Below are 18,672 nucleotides of genomic sequence, written 5' to 3' on the forward strand. Positions count from 1 at the left end.
ATTGTGATGGTTACGCTGCAATCCTCCATTCTTCTCATGGGATTTTGGACATGCACACACATGTGCCCAGTGTGAGTTGTAAGCTGTCGTGTTCACTCAAACCGTGGTTGACTGCATGGGCGTCCAGCAACTTATCCTTATGCCATCTGCTGGTCCCAGTATCTTACAACGTTAATCAATAACCTCATGAAGTATGCTATGGTATATGGCTAACAACAAAAATCAAGTTAACAACCCTAAATATGAACTACTAAGCACACTTTCTTTCAAAGGGTTAAGAAAAAAGAAAAAAAAAAGCCAACTAATGAGATAGGAACTTCATCTGAATACAGCCTATACACGAATTATACAAGAATATGAAAACTACCCACATCTCCTATTTTCTATTAAGAAACAATCTCAGTCATATTTTTTCTCAGAATGTATTGATAATGCCATTATATGCCTCTATGTGTTCTTCTCTTTGTTTTGTCTATAAGCTTAATTTTTTTTTCCATTTTTAGAGGTGGCTGATCAATATCAGAGGTAAATATCCATTGTTATAATTGACCTCTCCACTTATACTTCATACTTTACTGGATTTATATAGTAACTCTGAGGAATATAAATTTCTTTTTTTTTTTTTTTTTGGAGAGGTTTTAGCTATAGGGCGCGTGTGCTCGCCAGAAAGATAGAGACAGAGAGACAGAAAGCGAGAAATCACCCCCCAAGGGGGTTGGCCACGCCACAATCCCTTCTCCTCCATTCTCCTCTCGGGATCTTGGGACTGCACACACAAGTGCCCAGCATGAGTTTTAAGCCACTGGGTCCGGGATGTGAACCGCGGTCAACTACATGGGAGTCCAGCGACATAGCCATTACGCTAACTGCTGGTCCCAAACGTCATTTTTTAAAAAAATTTGCCAGAGCATGTGTGTGCTCACCAGAGACAGCCAGAAAGAGAGAGAATGGAAAATGAGAAAGCACCTCTCATGAGGGACAGTCACATTGCAATCCTTTCTTTGTTTTGCACTCCTTTTAGGATTTTGGGTGCACACACACACACACATGCGTGCCCAGTGAGTTTTTTTTTTTTTTTTTAAGCTGTAGGGTTCAGTACTTGAAGTACACAGTTAGCCATGTAGGATCCAGATGTCTTAACAACCATGCCCCAGGTTGGCCTGTAACTATTATTACTTAATGGAACACACAGTAATTTATAAAAGCTGTGTCAACAGGTTTTCTTTTCACTTATTAAAAAATTTTAGGTCTTCTCTTAAAAAAAAAAATCTAGATCTGGGGCCAGCAGGTAGCATGGTGGTTAAGGTGCTGGATTCCCATATGGCCAACCGTGGTTCGAGTCCTGGTCTTGGGGTTGGCACTTGCTTTTTCACTTTCCCTCTCTGATCAAATTAAAATAATAATAATAATAAATAAAATTAAATAAAATAATAAAAAAAAATTCTAGATCCTATAACTTATTATTTAAAGGACTAGCTTTTGAGTAAACTGAAAAAAATTTAGAATTTTCTAAGACTTTTCAAGTCAAGTGGAAATTGACAGGAATTTTGTAAATGTCTATTTTTTCTAAACATGGGAATTTGCAAATATAAATGATGATGGAAAATTGTCCTTTTCTTACCTTGGAGATAAAGTATTTTGTGATGTATTGGTAGGAGAAGTAAGGGGGCTGGACCAATTGGCTGGTGATCGTGGTGTTGGTCTTGTCAAAGGGCTTCCCATAGAACTCTGATGAAGGGAGTCAAATAAACATTAACACATGATAGGTATGTTCAATTAAAAGGTTCTTAAAGAAGTCATACAATTATGAAGATGAACCATATTTATAGGTCAATATTCTAAATATTCGTGTACTTATGGTTGGCTTCTGGGAGGGAAATGTTTCCTGATTTAACTCTTTAGACCTTTTCTGTTCTCCTTAACTACTTTCTGCTCTCCAATATTAACTTCCTTTTCCTCAAGAATTTAACAAGATTCTTAATTAGTCTTTTTTTCTTCTTTCCTATACAGGATATACGTACTCGCCAAAGACAGAGACAGACAGAGAGAGGAAAAATGAAAAATCACCACCCCCCCAGGGGGATGGCCATGTCTCAATCCCTTCTCCTCTATTCTCCCCTCCGGATTTTGGGCATGCATGCACAGGAGCCCAGTGTGATTTTTAAGTCTCTGAGTCTGTGACTTGAACTGCAGTTGGCTACATGGGAGCCCAACACCTTAACCTCCACACTACCTGTTAGCCCCTAAAGTAGTAATTTTAAATGAGCTTCCTGTTCTGAGAGAATTTCTTTCCTTCAACCATTATTAATACTGCCCATAACAAAGAGAGACAGAGAGAAAGAGAAAAATACCTGACAGGTTCACAAGAAATTGTTCTTAGATTACTTTTTTTTTTTTTAAATTTGACACAGTGTGTATGCATTTACCAGAGAAAGTGAGAAAAAGACAGAGAGGATGGGGGATGGCCATGCTGCAATTCCTTCTCCATTTTTTTTTTTCCCTTTCAGGATTTTGGGCATGCTGGCACACAAGCCTATCCTGTTTTTCAAACCTTCAGGTCTGGAACTCAAACTGTGTCGTCAGCCATGTGGGATCCAGTTGTCCTAACTATCATGACACCAGCAGGCCCTGTTCCCAGATTGCTTTTAACTCTCAGGATTTACCTTAAGGCACTGCATCTACGTTCTTATTTAATGTTTTCTTTCTCTCTCTCTCTCTCTCTCTCTCTCTTTTTTTTTTTTAAAGAGAGAGATCTTTGCTACAGGGTGCATGTGTTCACCAGAGACAGAAAGTGAGAAATCACTCCCTAGGGGGGATGGCTATGTTGCAATCCCTTCTCTTCCACTCTCCTCCTGGGATTTTGGGCACACATGCACACATACCCAGTGTGAATTTTAAACTGCCAGGTCCAGGACTCAAACTGCAGTAAACTACATGGGAGTCCAGTGACAAAATAACAATTATACCATTTGCAGATCCCTCTTTCTTTCTTTTTTGATTTGTCAGAAGACACATGAGTTCACAGGAGAGAGACAGAAGTATAGAGAGAGAAAGAGAAAGAAAGAAAGAGAGAGACAGCACAAAAGCATCCCCCATGGGAAATGGTCATGCAATAAACTCTTCTCTTTCATCTCTCAGAGTTTCAGGCATGCAGGCATTTTTTTTTGGAGAGATTTTTTGCTATAGGGCGCGTGCGTTTGCCAGACAGAGAGAGACAGAGAGATAGAAAGTGAGAAATCACCCCCCTGGCCATGCTGCAATCCCTTCTTCTCTGCTCTCCTCTTGGGATCGCACGCACATGCGCCCGGCATGAGTTTAAGCCACCGGGTCCAGGACTCAAACCACAGTCAACTATGTGGGAGTTCAGCGACATAGCCATTACGCTAACTGCTGGTCCCAAGGCATGCAGGCATTCGTGACTAGCATGTTTCTCAAGCTGCCAGGTCTGGGGAGATCAGCTATGTGGATCCATCCCATGGTGTGATGGCCCTCATTTATGTTTCCAAAGATCTTTCTTTTTTAAAAAGAATTATTTATTCATTTAATTCCATGTGTCATTATTATTTTTTAATTTGACCAGAGACAGAGAGAGAGAAAGAAAAAGCAAGAAGGCAAGCTGCCAGGTCTGGAACTTGAACCACAGTCGGCCATGTGGGAGTCCAGCGCCTTGATCCACCACGCCACTTGGTGGGCCCCAAAGGCCTTTCTTTCTTAAGACTTGAGTTCGATTCTCTAGGCATATTACACAAATGACTTCATATCATTTATATATAATACTGCAATGTCTCACTTGGTTCTTTCTTCCTCAAAACAAAATCTTGAATATCCAAGCATAAATAGACTTATAAGCCTATAATCATTAAATGTGACCACACTTATTAAAGCACTACCCTTTAAATATATGTGTTAGCTCTGAAAAAATGTATTCCTGCTAGTCCTTAATTAAGTATTGATTCACCTAAAGACTATGTCCTAATTCTAAAGGCATCCACTTAGAAGTGGTACCCTCATCTGTGTTCTACTCACATTTGGCTTTCCTTGTTCATACCCTGGACACCATTGACCACCACTCTAGTGTGCAGAAATCATAATAGAAACACGACAGGCCTAGAGATTCTATTCTTTCCAAGACAGAGTTAATTGTGCTCAATAAATGCTGCCAAGCACAGATGTAAAAATTATATATAGGATCAAGTTTACTTCATGTAAATGAATGCAATTGGTAAACAAACCATCACATCATACAGTAGTCAAGACAGTAAGTGAAAATACCTGGGTTCCATTGCCAGTGTTTCGAAGGTGATTGTGAAGAAGCTTGGTAGCACCATCCTGAAAAGTTTTTGGTAAAGCTCCTAATAACATTGTAAACTCTGGGGTATTGAGTTCAAATAAAGAAATCAGCACTGATTGTGCTGCCTAAAGAACAAAGACATACAAGAAGTAGATTAATAAATTTTGGTTACTCAAAGGGAACCATTTTCTTCTCTCACCACTTTGTTCAAGAGCACAGGCTTAGCCATTTTTCCCAGGGAAAAGGAAGATGTTCTTATTTACCTTTTCTTTCTTTCTTTTTTTTAACAGACTTAATTATATTTATCTTTATTCTTTTTAAATTTGCTACAGGCACATGGGCTCACCAGAAAGAGACAGAGAGAGAGGAGAAAGAGCAAGTCACAAGGTCCAGTACTTGAACAGCAGTTGGCCATGTGGTAGTCCAGTGCCTTAAGTACCATAACCACCTGCTAGCCCATCCTTATTTTCTTTCAAGCTTCTTTGTTAGAATAATTAAAAAAAACCTGACCTACCAATTATTTTTGGAAGATAAAATATATAAAGTTAACAAGTATGTTTCACAAACAAGGGCAAGTTAACCAATCTGCTAGGTTTCTCTGTTAATACATGCCACTACTTCAGCTTTCCTAATACATGGTTACTAGGTGGAAGGATGGTTAAATGAAGTCCATCCAGAGAAACTTCTCCTCCGTTCTCCTCTTGGGATCTTGGGCACGCACGCACATGCACCCGGTGTGAGTTTTAAGCCACCGGGTCCAGGACACAAACCATGGTCGACTACACGGGAGTCCAGCAACATAGCCATTACACTAACTGCTGGTCCTCTAGATAGGATTTTGATAGGGGTTGTTGAGTTGAGTTATAGATCACTTTGGGCAGTACTGTCATCTTTTTTTTTTTTAATTCAGTTATTTATTTAATTTTATGTATTATTACTATTTTTAAAATTTGCTACAGGGCACCACGTGCACTCACTAGAGAAAGATGAAGAGAAGGAAAGTGAGAAAGCAAGGAGGCACCAGGTCTGATTGGAATCAGAGTTAGCCACAGGAGAGTCCAGCCCCTTAACTGTCGCACTACCTTGCTGGCCCCTATGGCATAGTTTTACAAGGCACGTCTATGTGTATAATAATCAAATCAAGAATATACACATACGCATGTCCTTCAACACTGAACATTCCATTCCATTCCAACTTATCTTCTGACCTCATATTAAAGCATACCTTCCGAACATCAGAACTTTTGGGTTCTGTCGTCCAAGTGATGACCCGAGACACTGCCAGGCGAGTTTCACTGGAATTTATAAAATCTCCAGGATCCATCTGTTTTGCCAGAGTTTCTATGTATTTAAGGATAGCAACCTTCACCTGCAGAGGTAAGCGCAATGAGAAAGGAAAATAAAATGGTCACTGTGAGACACTGGACAACACTTCAGAAATAATCAAGAGTTTATTTTTTGACAAACAGAAAATGAACAAACAATATCAGCAAGTAAAAGAAATTATACAACCACATACCTACCTGAGATACAAGTATGTGATAATGGAGATGATTTTTGTTTTTCACACACATCAGAACTTTTAGATTCCAGGAGTTTCATTTCCTGAGTTTGAACAACTACTTGACAAGAGTGTAAATTTCCCCTTGAACCTGAGTACAGACCTTATGGCTGATCCTTTTTTTTGAATTTTAAAAAATTTATTTATTCATTTATTTTTTATTTGACAGAGAGAGACAGAGACAGAGAGAGAGAGAGAGAAAGAGGGGACATGAGAAAGCAAGCCACCAGGTCTGGGACCTGAACCGTGGTCAGCCATGTGGGAGTGCCCAGCACCTTAACCACCATGCCACCTGCTGGTCCCATGGCTGATCCTTGACTAGTCTCATGTGGAGCCACCATTATCAATTCATTGTAAATTCATTTTTGAAGAAATAAATGAAGTATTTTGGAAACAAAACTGGTAATCAAGGTGGGCCACATAGGGTTTTTTTGGGTCAATATTCAATAAGAGTCATACAATGAGATCAGGTTCCTTAATAGGTCCACCGACTGTTAGAACTGCCTTTCAAAAAAGTGCCACAAAAGTTTTATGCAAGTACTGTTGGACAAAAGACAATACTTACTTGTATAAAATATTATCTTTTGTGGGCTTTAAAAGTCTCATTATTCTCTTAGTGATTCTTTTTTTGAAAAAAAAAAAAAAAGAATTATTTATTATTATTTTAAAATTTGCTATAGGGCACATGTGCTCACGAGAAAGAGAAAGAGAGAGAAAGTGAGAAAAGCTAGCCACCAGGTCTGGGGTTTGAACCACAGTTGGCCATATGGAAGTCTCATGACTTAACCACCATTTCATCTGCTGGTCTCTCTCTTAGTAAATCTTGGTGTGAATTTACTCAGTCTTCAAAATCAGCACATAGGCTTCTTTTTAGACTGTGTCATTTTTATCTTTATAGTAAGTTACTGTTAAATTATATTTCCTCTCTCAAGTATACTGGGACAGATAAAAAGTGGCTTACAATTACTGTTTTTTATTTTTAAAAAATTACTTATTTATGTTTTTGCTATAGGGTGTGTGTGCTTGCTGGAGAAAGACACTTTCTCCCCCGAGAAAGTGAGAAATCACCCCCTAGGGGAGATGGCCACAACTCAATCCCTTCTCTTCTTGGGATTCTGGGCACATGTATATGTACATACGTGCAGCCAGAGTAATTTTCAAGCCACTTGGTCCAGGACTTAAACTGTGGTTGGCCATGTGGGAGTCCAGTGTCCTGACCACTATGCCATCTGCTGCCCCACCCTTTTATAAATAGAGGAATTATTTTATTTGAATCTTTAACTTTTTCTGAGACATTTTTGCTATAGTGCATGTGTGTTCACCAGAGACAGTGAGACAGAATGAGATAAATCACTCCCCAAAGGGGAATGGCCATGGCACAATCCCTTCTCCTTCATGTTTCTCTGTGGATGTTGGGCATACATGCACATGTGCCTGGCATGAGTTTTAAGTTACTGAGTCTGGGACTTGAACTGCTGTTGACTATGTGGAAATCCAGTGACGGAACCATTATGCCATCTGCTGGTCCCGAATCTATCACTTTTTCTGGGGGGAGGTTTGCCATAGATGTGTGCACTTAATGATAGAGACAGAGAGAGAATGTGAAAAATTACGCCCCCTTAGCCCCTGGGGGGGATGGCCATGCTACACTCCTTTCTCCATTTTCTTGTTGGGATTTTGGTCACCTAAGTATGTGCCCAGTATGATTTCCAAGACACTGAATTTGGGACTTGAATCGTGGAAGGCCATATGGAAGCTCAGCACCTTAACCACCATGCCACCTGCTGGCCCCCTTTTAAAAAATTTTGCCAGAGGATACATTTGCTCCCCAGAGACAGAGACAGGGACAGAGGGAGGACAAAGACAAAGCACATACCCCATGGGGAAAGGTCATGCTGCAATCCATTTTCCACCTTTCTACCCTGTCGGGATTTGGGGCATGCACACACATGTGCCTGGCATATTTCTGAAGTTACTGGGACCAGGAATACAACCTCAGGGTAGGCCATGTGGGATCTTGCTGCCTTAACTACCAGGCTATGGAGCTCATCTGGAGAACCGCTATTTTCAAAGTCACATATCCCAATACTGTAGGATTTCTAAATGACAATTCTCTCAGGGTTTACTTGTATATTCCGTTTCTTTAAAGAATTAATTTTGGGGCTGGCCCTTTTAGCACAGCAGTTAAGGGCTATGCATGGAAAGCCAGTTCCCAAAGGGCTGACTACAGCTGAGATCTAGCCCTGGGGGCTTGAGAGACACACCGTGTAAATGCCTTGATGGGACAGAGAAATAGAGGAAGGCGAAGGTGAACTGTGATGTGGCCATGCCCCACTGGGGAGTGTGCTCTCTTCTTGGCGAGTACACATTGCCTTCTGGCAAGAAAAACATCACATTTTATACTGATAAATAGCAACTGCATTTATTTAGGGCATACCATATATGTACATTTTAGAAATACGTGCACATTGTGGAATGGCTAAATTGAGTTAATTACTATCAAATAGGTTCTTTTATATACTTATTTTTTGCAGTGAGAACCCATAAAATCTACTCACTCAGTGATTTTATTTTTTATTATTATAGAGTGAAATGGTCTCTATAGATAAGTAAACAACAAGTCTATCATCTCAATTACCCCTTTGTGTTTAAAGCTGTATATGGCAAGAATACCTACAATCTGCTGTTTCAGCAAAACCCTCAAGTACAATACAAATGAACACAGTCATGTGGGAGTCCAGTGCCCCGGTCACCATGCTACCTGCTGGCCCCATATACACTTTCAATATATGTACATATATTGAAATCTCTATTATAGTTTACAGTTTATCATGTATTATAGATAATAATGATTAAAACGATAAGTTTTGTATTCTCAGAAGTGCCTGGTACAATGTCTTGGATGTAAAATGAGTTCGAAAATATTTGTCAATAATATCAAGTAACTTATTCTTCTGTAGGTCATTTTTCAAAATCAAAACAGATGGAACCCCTTTCACCAAGCAGCCCTGAGAAAAATAACAAAATGTTGAGTGAAAGTCAACTCTAGTAAGAAACAAACTTGTGATTTTTAAGGCACAATTGCATTCAGAAATTTAAGGGAAAAATACTCCTGGGCAGTAATGCTTGTGGAAATACATTTCGTGCAGAATAGAGCAGAAAAACATAAGACTTGTATAAGTATATATGCTTGTTATTTCCCTGACTTTAATCTTATTTAATCTTTTTTTTTTTGGTAGAGAGGATTTTGCTATAAGAGCATGTACACTTGCCAGAGAAACAGAGAGACGGAAAGTGAGAAATCACTCCCCAAGAGGGATGGCCATGCTGTAATCCCTTCTCTGTTTTCCTCTCAGGATTTTGGGCATGCACGCACACGTGCCTGGCATGATTTTTAAGTCGCCAGGTCTAGGACTTAAACCATGGTCGACTATGTGGGAGTCCAGAGACGTAACCATTATGTCATCTGCTGATCTCATAATCTTAAAATTATCTAAGAAAAACATTTTTGGTAAAGAATTCAGGAATTCTTTTATATTTTATTTTTATTTTCTATGTTAAATTTAATAATAATTTTAAATCACAAATCAGAATCCTCCTAGTTTTCAAAAAAATTAACTAGAAAATGTGTACAAATAAAAACTGAAAAAAGTTAATCTTGATTCCAAATTTTATGCACACATCTGAAATAATATACTCAAAGAAAAAAAAAAAAGAACCAAAAAGCAAAAGTTATTATTTCCATTAAGGAGAATTAGACATTATTAAACATAAAAAAAAAAATTCTGTTTACTATTTACTCTACAGCTATTCTAACTCCTAAAAAAATATTGGGAAATCACAAACATAAAATTAGGTAAGACTTTATAGAGCGAGTTTGCATTACCAGCTTAAGGTTAGATGGCCATACTTGTGATGCCTTCTAAACGTACATCCCCAGTAAGCTTCTCCAAAGGACAGCCTGGCATTTGAATAACATATGAAATCAAATATGTGCATGCGTAAAGGCTTTCGAAGGTTAGTAGTTGAATATAGATGCATACAAACATTATTTGAAACATCACAAAGAGAGTTAAGAGAAGAAATAATGCAGATTAAAATAAAAACAAAAAACCTTGGAGCTCCAAAAAGAGTGAAGCTGGTCCCGAAGTGCTGGCTTGACTGTCTGAAAGTTTATAAAAACAAAACCCACTGATTGAATAGCTGCTCATGTGACAGAAATACAAATATTGACGTAACTTTATTGATAAAGTACTTAAAGTCCTTACAATGTCTTCAAGAGACTTTACATTTTTACCTTTAAGCTTGGCGTTTGGGTCTGATCAACTGTAAATCTCATTAGAATATTGAACTGAAGATCATTTGGAAAAGATTCTCTGAAATAACAAAGCAAAGCAAAACAAAAACTAAGTCAGCAGGGAAACATCTAGTAAACTTAATCACAACAGACTATGCTTAGTTCCAAAACATACTGTAATTCAAAAAGCATGCATAAAGTAGTATCTGCATATGGTATAGTCTATGTGGTAAAGTATATAATAAAAGCATTCCCAGAAGAATATGAACATTTGAATTTAAACCCAGTACAGGGTTAAGAAGCAACACTATAGTAAATAATAGTCTATCTTGCCTCAACTATAGATTTAATTTAAAAAAAATGAATTTAGTAAAAACTTCAACATTCTCAGAGATGTTTCCCCACACCTAGAATCTGAATTCTAGACTCACCTCAACTTAGTAAATGGATATTTGAAATAAGTCACTTCAACAATCTACACGAGAAAGTAGAAATATATCATTGGTTCAAAATCTTCTGAAAAGAGATTCTGAATATTTAAATGCATAATAACATTTTTAAAACTTAGGAAACACTTCTATTTTTACATCAGATTGAATTAAATCTTCAAACCTACTTTGCAGATATAGCATAATTAAGATAAAATATCTTCTTGAATCACTCAAAATTATTAACAAAATTTTACAAAAGGAGGGTCTGATCTAAGGAACAACGCTGCATTAAATATACAAATGTGAATGAGCACATTTATGATTTTCTAATGGAGCCCGCAGTCTAAACTGTTTGAAGGAACTTAGAAAACTAAACTTTTAAAAAATGAATTATTAGTTTAATTGATTAAATTATTATTATTTAACTTGCTATAGGGTAGGTGTGCTCCACCAGAGAGGGACAGAGAACGAGAAAGAGTGAGCAAGAGAGAGAGAGAGAAAGAGAGAGAAAGTGAGAATGCAAGCCGCCAGATCTGGGAATCAAACCATGGGCGACCACGTGGGAGTCCAGCACCTTAACCACCATGCCACCTGCAGGCCCCAGAAAACTACACTTTTAATAAAAGGACTAAATGTTCCTGATTATTACTGAATAAACTTGAAGTATATAAAGAAAACATTACCTTGTAACATCAAGGGCTTTCTGAACTTTTGCCTGAACAGACCCAAGCAAATCAGCACCCATTTTTTTTAGTAGTTGTGTCAACAGTACAAACAACCAGTCTTGAAGATCATCTTTGTGGACTTGTATGAAATCTACCAGTGTCTCCAAGAACATGCTGAACACCTATAGACGATAATGGGGAAAGGTGGGGAGAAAAAGGAGGAAATATTGACCTCTATGCTCAATTCGAAACGGAAATGGAAAGGAATACAGGAATCAGAGGCACAGCGATTGGCAGCCAAGCAGAAAAACAATCTCTCTTGCTTTTCACTGGACTCTGTGATACAAGAGTACGTTTGAACTGTTATCCAACTTCGGCAGAAGTTCGACAATTAGCTATTCCATGCAGCATCACTTGGTAAAGAAACTTTAGCCATAATGGCTGGCACACCTAATGTTATCAACGAAGCCACAGTGCACACTGTTGAACTGAAATCCAGGTGGTATGAAATACCGGGAAGGAAACTACAGTCTGATTCTCGGCCGTGGAGAAGAGTGGCACTGCGGAAATCACAGGAGGACTATACTGATGGCCACCTTAGAGCACAGAATTGATCTGACGTAATAGATTTCTCACAGTGACAATTGCTGCAATGTTTTGGTATGAGATATATTATTTACTAAGACTGCCCCAAATGTAATGAAATGATCTAAGATAAGTGAACTTATGTTCACAAGTGATACATCTCATTAAAATACAGTGACCTACAACATGGTTATAAGAAATTCAACATACGAGAAAATTTAGTTTTATATAGAGTAAAATACTCTTAAGACTGTTAGCTATGCTGTATTATAAGAGAAATTCAAATTACAATAGATGATAGAAACAAAGGTTTTAAAAGTTTATTTCAAAAGTAATCTCAGATGTCAATTGAGAATTAAGAACTTTACTTTCAATGTATACGTATTCCTGGAATTTCCATTATACGTGAACTCTGTTTTTTTTTTTCTCTTATGTTAAAAATGAAGGATTTTCTCTATAATAAGTAAGATTTTAGCATTTAAATTTGATTTTAAAAATAAACAATACACTATTTGCTTAAGTTGCCCTATACTCTTAAAAGCAGAAACAGACTACTTTCAATTTTCTAGCAGTCTCTGGTCCCAGGTTTTGTGTCTGCTTCCACTCTTCTTACGCACACTACTTTCAATGTATACGTATTCCTGGAATTTCCAGTATACGTGAACTCTGTTTTTTTTTTCTCTTATGTTAAAAATGAAGGATTTTCTCTATAATAAGTAAGATTTTAGCATTTAAATTTGATTTTAAAAATAAACAATACACTATTTGCTTAAGTTGCCCTATACTCTTAAAAGCAGAAACAGACTACTTTCAATTTTCTAGCAGTCTCTGGTCCCAGGTTTTGTGTCTGCTTCCACTCTTCTTACGCACACACAATCTCTGGCCTTCTCCTCAGGGCGCAGAATATTGCTAAGAATCTTCACTAGACCTAGCCTATGACGAGTGTAATCTGGTATTCTACTGCCTCGCAGATCTGTCCAGCTGTGTACTGGAGTCACTCTGTAGATCTTGGGCATGCACTCACAGATGCCCAGCGTGAGGTTTAAGTCACTGCATCCTGGACTCGAACCATAGTCAACTACGTGGGAGTCCAGAGACGTGCCTCTTAGTCTACTGTTAAATATTCAAGAATTCTGTGAATTGGACGTTAGCTTGAAATCTGCCATGGTTGTAGTATTTACACCTCAGAAACTGGCACCCACTATAAATCAGGGATTTCTGTTCTCCCCCCAAAGCTGGTCTATCAGCATGCCACTCTTAATTCTTTGATTCACTTTTATCCTTGTTTCAGCTCTTGCTTATTCTCCTAAGGACTTCAACTTTAAGCTTTCTTATATGAAAGTCTATTCTGAAAATTATAGACATTAGAATGCCTAAGTCAACTTTCACATTTTATGAACGAGGAAACAGAAAACTAAGTGACTGAAAAAAAAAAAGAAAAAGGAAACGGAATGACCTGTCCAATGTTTCACAGGTATTCAATGGCTGCTGTGCCAGGACCTAAAGCTATGACAGTTGGTTTCCTCTTTTGAGAGGTTTTTGCTATAGGGTGCGTGCGCTTGCCAGAAAGACAGAGAGAGAGACAGAGAGACAGAAAGTGAGAAATCACCCCCCAGGGGGGATGGACACGCCGCAATCCCTTCTCCTCCATTCTCTTCTTGGGATCTTGGGCATGCACGCACATGCGCCCAGCATGAGTTTAAGCCATCAGATCCGGGACCTGAATCACAGTCAACTACATGGGGAGTCCAGCGTCACAGTCATTACTCCAACTGCTGGTCCCGGTTTTCAATTGTGTTTTATCCAGTCTTGACCTAGATGACTGACCTCAATACTTTACTGTCTTTCAACATGAAATTCTCCACTGAGTTTTCTCTCAGTATCATTTCTTTTATGCTTATCCTTCTAATAATCAATTCTTCAAGGACAAGTCAATTTTATTCTTTTTTAAGGCTAACCTTTCTATTCTATATTCTTGCTCCCTCTCCTAACTTTACTTTTACATTCTCTAATGTAATCCTTTGATTACGGCTTAAGACACTACCCTGAGAATTTCACCTTCAACTTCCACCCTGCTGCTCCCACCACTACCTCCTAATGGTGATGTGCCATAGCTTTTTCATAAATTTAGTATGCTTGGCCACTGTGTAGCCTGTCACTGCTTTCTTCTTGCTATTTCTCTTTTTTCCTTTTTTTCTTGTCAGGAGTTCTCCTTCTGCGTCTTAAATATCTCCATCCAAATTTTCTTTTCATCACAAGTGTGAACTCCTTGACAGAGACTCCCTGATCTAGCCTATGAGGCTCAAGACCCTCTAGAATAACTGTTATTTGGCCTTCCCCAAATCTGTTTATCACAACATTTGTTACAGGCCTCAAGCCTTTCTGACCTCCAGTCTAGATTTCCATAGTAGCCTGATTTTAGCCTTTATACTTCCTGTGCACCAAGGGTCAGCAAACAATTTCTTTCTTTTTCTTTTGTTTTGGAGAGGTTTTTTCTATAGGGCACGTGCACTTGCCAGAAAAGCAGAGAGAGGCAGAGATTCAGAAAGTGAGAAATCACCCTCTGGGAGGATGGCCATGCCGCAATCCCTTCTCCTCCACTGTCCTATTGGGATCTTGAGTACGTACATACATGCGCCCAGCACGAGTTTAAGCCACCGGGTCTGGGACTCAAATTGTGGTGGACTACCCGGGAGTCCAGCGACATAGCCATTACACCATCTGCTGGTCCTGAGCAAACAATTTCTATTAAAGGCCAGATGGTAAATAACCTAGGTTTTGCAAGTCATGAGTCTTTCTTTCAACTACTCAACTCTGCTGTTGTAGCACAGCCATAGATGCTTAATTATAGATGCAGAAGACACGAAACAAATGAGTAAGTTAGCATGGCTGTATTACAATATAACTTTACTAGGCAGATTAGGCCTGCAAGCAGTAGTTGGCCAACTCGTGCTTCTTGCCCACCATTTGAATGTGGTATCACTGTTTTCACTGAAATGGTATCATCAAACGTGCCTTCACTGTTTACAGCCTGTCTCAAACCTTTAGACAAGGTTCTGACTCTTCAAACTGATCTTGAACTATCTAGCAACATGCACTCTTTATTTCTGAGCACGGATCTCTCAGTACCTTTCTTTCCCACACGCCCTGGCCTCCTGCCATGTACTTCCTTCCACTCCACGCATTTACACACATGATAAATGCGCCGTTCACCACTCAAGTCCCAGACAAGAAGCTTCCTGGACTACTATAGCCACTGATCTTCCTACTTGGAACTATTTCCAAATGGTGTTATTTAATATTTTCTGTATTTATATTATACTACCTTTTTATCTAGAACATAAACCATTTGAGAATAAAGATTGTATTTCTCTACAGTCTTGTATTACCAATGAGAACCAAGCTCGAAGTTATCAGAGGCTGAGGATCCAATGAAAATTGTTTCTCTTAAGCGAATTTACTCTAACTGGTATGAAACCTTTTTCCTCAATGCAAGGAAAGACCTTCCCTTTATCCTTGCCAACATTCATTTCTTTTCTTTTCTATACACTTCTGGCATCTTTTTCTGGACTCAGGCCAGCTATTCCCAGGAGGCCCTTTCTTCTGTTGACATATTCTAAACTTACATTCCTGTGAAGATCTGAACTATTATTTCTTTCGAGAAGATTTCTCTGAGTCTCTTAAGTACAAATTGCTTTTGATTAGATCTAACATGAGTAACAGAACATAAAAATGTAGCTGGGTTATCTATATATTCTACATATAGGATTATATTATTACTTTTCTAAAATACTTATATCCTATCAATGGTACTCAATGATTGTACACACATACACACACACACATTTATACAGCTCTCTCTTCATATCCATACCCAAAATATACTGAAAATTATATACAAAGTTTCTTATTTGGTTGTCCTCCCACAAAGAGTTCCTGTCAGACATCGATATTCTACCATTTCCTTATCTATGATAAGGAGAAACGTGAAAGTGGACATACTAATACTGGGATAAAAATTTTATTTCAGGAGAGAATGGAGAATCGAAGTTCTATAATCTGCTCTGTTTTAATAAGATGACATTAATACATTATTAGAAAGTATACCTGGGGAGGTAGGAGCTAAATTTTTTAAAATAATTATAAACCTGGGAATTATTTTTAAATAACTCAGGGGAGGCAATCTTTACTGGAATCAATTTATGATTCCATATATCTCATGACTGTGACCTGTAGGAGAATGAAAAGAATCAAGTTATTACAATTGAGGCAGCCTTTTTAACTCACTTATATCTTAGGTGTGCCAGTCATCAAATACAGAACAGAAGAACATAATCAAATTAGATTAATTAGTAGATTAAAAAGCACATCTCCAAACAGAATGACAGTTTGCATAACTGCAAATAGCATTTCGTGGATTGCAAAGGGTCCAACACTGCATGAACTCTTCGGGAGAGAAAAATAGAGAAAAAGGGTTAATTTCGGTCATGCAATATAGTTAGGTTTCCAACAAATATTGAACCAACTTACTCTCTATTGAGAGTTCCAACACAGGGGACAGCATGCAAAAAGAAAAAAAGAAAAAAAAGAAAAACACACAAATTAGTCGCCATCAATGCCAAGTTCCTGTATGAAAGAAAAACACTTAGAAAATAAAAGCGACAATGTTTTTTCAAAGTTTTATGATAAACTCAAAACAGTGTTTAAAATAAGAGTTAAATGAATAGTATGGGAGAAGAGCGTATGATTTTCCTGTGTGTCTCTTTCACCTCCTTGTCAAGGAAATTTTAAAAGCTAAATATTAAAAACTCTTCTTTTACAGTCTTTACTATCCTTGAGATGCAACTTCTGGAATGAACTCAAGAATAATACTCTTATTTCTGAGGAGTACCAACATCTGGTTCCAAAGAACAGTACCTAAAACTTTTTCTCTTTTACCCCCTTCAGAAACAATATGTTGACAAGCTAAATTATTTCTGTGAAGGCTTAGAACAGTTACTATTGTTTAGGGGGAAACAGTAAATTGTTTATACCACAATCTTATTTTCTCCAGGTAAGATGTGTGTTATGATGTGTTGATCCAAGAACTACAGGCAACTGAGCTGCCTGGAACACTTCATCAGGAGAGCAGATGGGACCTTCTAAGTAGGTCTCGTAACTGTGCTCTATTTTAGTAGGCACAGATTGAATTCCTACCCTAGTTGGCCAAGATCAAAGAGAAAGATTCAAGATGTAGGACTACCAAGACGTCAGAAAGATCATAAAAGGCCAACTCAAAGTATGTACCTCAGTGAAAGTGGCTCTTTTCAGAGTTCCTTTAGAGTGGAATAGTTTTTGACATCTGACGCTGCTTACATTTAGGGGAAAATAATGGGTCCAGAACAGTCAAAATAAAAACTCTGCCCTGAACTTAATTCTAAAACTTATTTTATTTCTTTTTAACTTTTTAATTTTCAGTTGAGTGTGTATACTTACGAAAGAGAGAGAGAGAGAGAGAATATTCCCCAATGGGGTGTAGTCATACCACAATCCTACCCATCAGGATTTTGGGCACACATGCACAAGTATCCAAGATTCCAGGGCTGGGATTTGAATTGCAGTTGGCCATGTGAGATCTGGCTCCCATAACCAGTGAGTTACAGGGCTGGCTCTAAATTTGGTTTATAAAAACTTATAAGAGCTTTACATATTAATTTACTTAGTCGTCATCATAATTTTATAAGGTGAGTATTACTATGAATTCTGTTATACAGATTAAGAAACCAGAGCACACACTAATAAGTGTTGGAAATGAAATCTGAACCTAAACAATCTAGTGTCCGTATTTGTGGTGACTGTGTCATACTGCTTCTCTTATTTTTAAATTTTTATTTATTATTTTTTTTAGAGGTTTTTGATATAGGGCACGTGTGCTCGACAGAAAGACAGAGACAGAGACAGAAAGCGAGAAATCACCCCCCAGGGGGGATGGCCACACCGCAATCCCTTCTCCTCCATTCTCCTTTCAGGATCTTGGGCACATACGCACATGCGCCCGGCATGAGTTTATTTTAGCCCCAGGGTCCGGGACGTGAACTGTGGTCAACTACATGGGAGTCCAGCGACATAGCCATTACGCTAACTGCTGGTCCCCATACTGCTTCTCTTAAAGTATTAAAAGACTTCACATTATATATTTGCTACTGTATGATCTAAATTACTGTCGTAGGTATATGGTGATTAGGTCATACAGGCATATGAAGTAAAGAAAAAGTTCATTTATGGAATTATGGACATTTAATAATTTCAGTTTGTAAACTCTATCAATCCCATTTCCCCTGTCCCAAGAAAAATCCCACACCTACTTCCACTGTATTTATTTTCTAGCTCTTCCTTTCTGGAATGTCTACACTGCATACTGGAACACGCCTGATCTTTTAGTTGGACAGGCCCTTAGTCTAGAAAAACACAAGGGAAAAATTCTGGGGGCTGGAGAAGGTGGTCCTGGCTAAAAGGAAGTGCACACGACCTGGTTCTGTAAGTGTCCTGTTTCCACTGAGGCCAAAAGGCAGTTTCAGCCATGTTGGGTAAAAGTGAGAACGACTTTCACTTGTCTAGGAAGCCAGCTACTGTCCAGAAGCTGTTAAGGAAGAGATTGAAATTGTGTATCCTTGAGTAAGAACATGGGAAAATCCACCCAGCAAAAAGTTCATGGTCTGAGGTGTCTCCCAAACAGTGAGGCTTCATATAATCTCTTATCTGTGAACTTTCAGCATAGCTGAGGTTAAAGGTAAGCAATTCCAGTTCAGTGTGGAGATCAAACCTAAGCTGGATGAAGATGTGCTACTGAAGTGGACCCCACT

At 38.3% G+C, this 18,672-nt stretch overlaps 1 protein-coding gene across 7 annotated transcripts in view; it reads right to left on the bottom strand.

Moving 5' to 3' along the window:
* CLASP2 (cytoplasmic linker associated protein 2) overlaps nt 1-18,672 on the bottom strand; it is a 223,769-nt gene that overhangs the window by 28,514 nt on the left and 176,583 nt on the right. For 3 of the 7 annotated variants that reach the window (XM_027769656.1, XM_027769657.1, XM_027769659.1), the window contains 6 exons: nt 16,361-16,363; nt 11,264-11,427; nt 10,150-10,228; nt 5,517-5,660; nt 4,273-4,416; nt 1,622-1,728 (listed from right to left, as the gene is read on the bottom strand). In XM_027769656.1, coding sequence (XP_027625457.1) covers nt 1,622-1,728; nt 4,273-4,416; nt 5,517-5,660; nt 10,150-10,228; nt 11,264-11,427; nt 16,361-16,363 — 641 coding nt within the window. Of the gene's footprint in view, nt 1-1,621; nt 1,729-4,272; nt 4,417-5,516; nt 5,661-9,966; nt 10,018-10,149; nt 10,229-11,263; nt 11,428-16,360; nt 16,364-18,672 lie in introns of all 7 variants that reach the window. The other 4 variants (XM_027769655.1, XM_027769654.1, XM_027769658.1 and 1 more) reach the window with 2 other exon arrangements.

This window comes from Tupaia chinensis, unplaced genomic scaffold (assembly GCF_000334495.1).
Source record: "Tupaia chinensis unplaced genomic scaffold, TupChi_1.0 Scaffold150166_1, whole genome shotgun sequence".
NCBI lineage: Eukaryota > Metazoa > Chordata > Mammalia > Scandentia > Tupaiidae > Tupaia > Tupaia belangeri.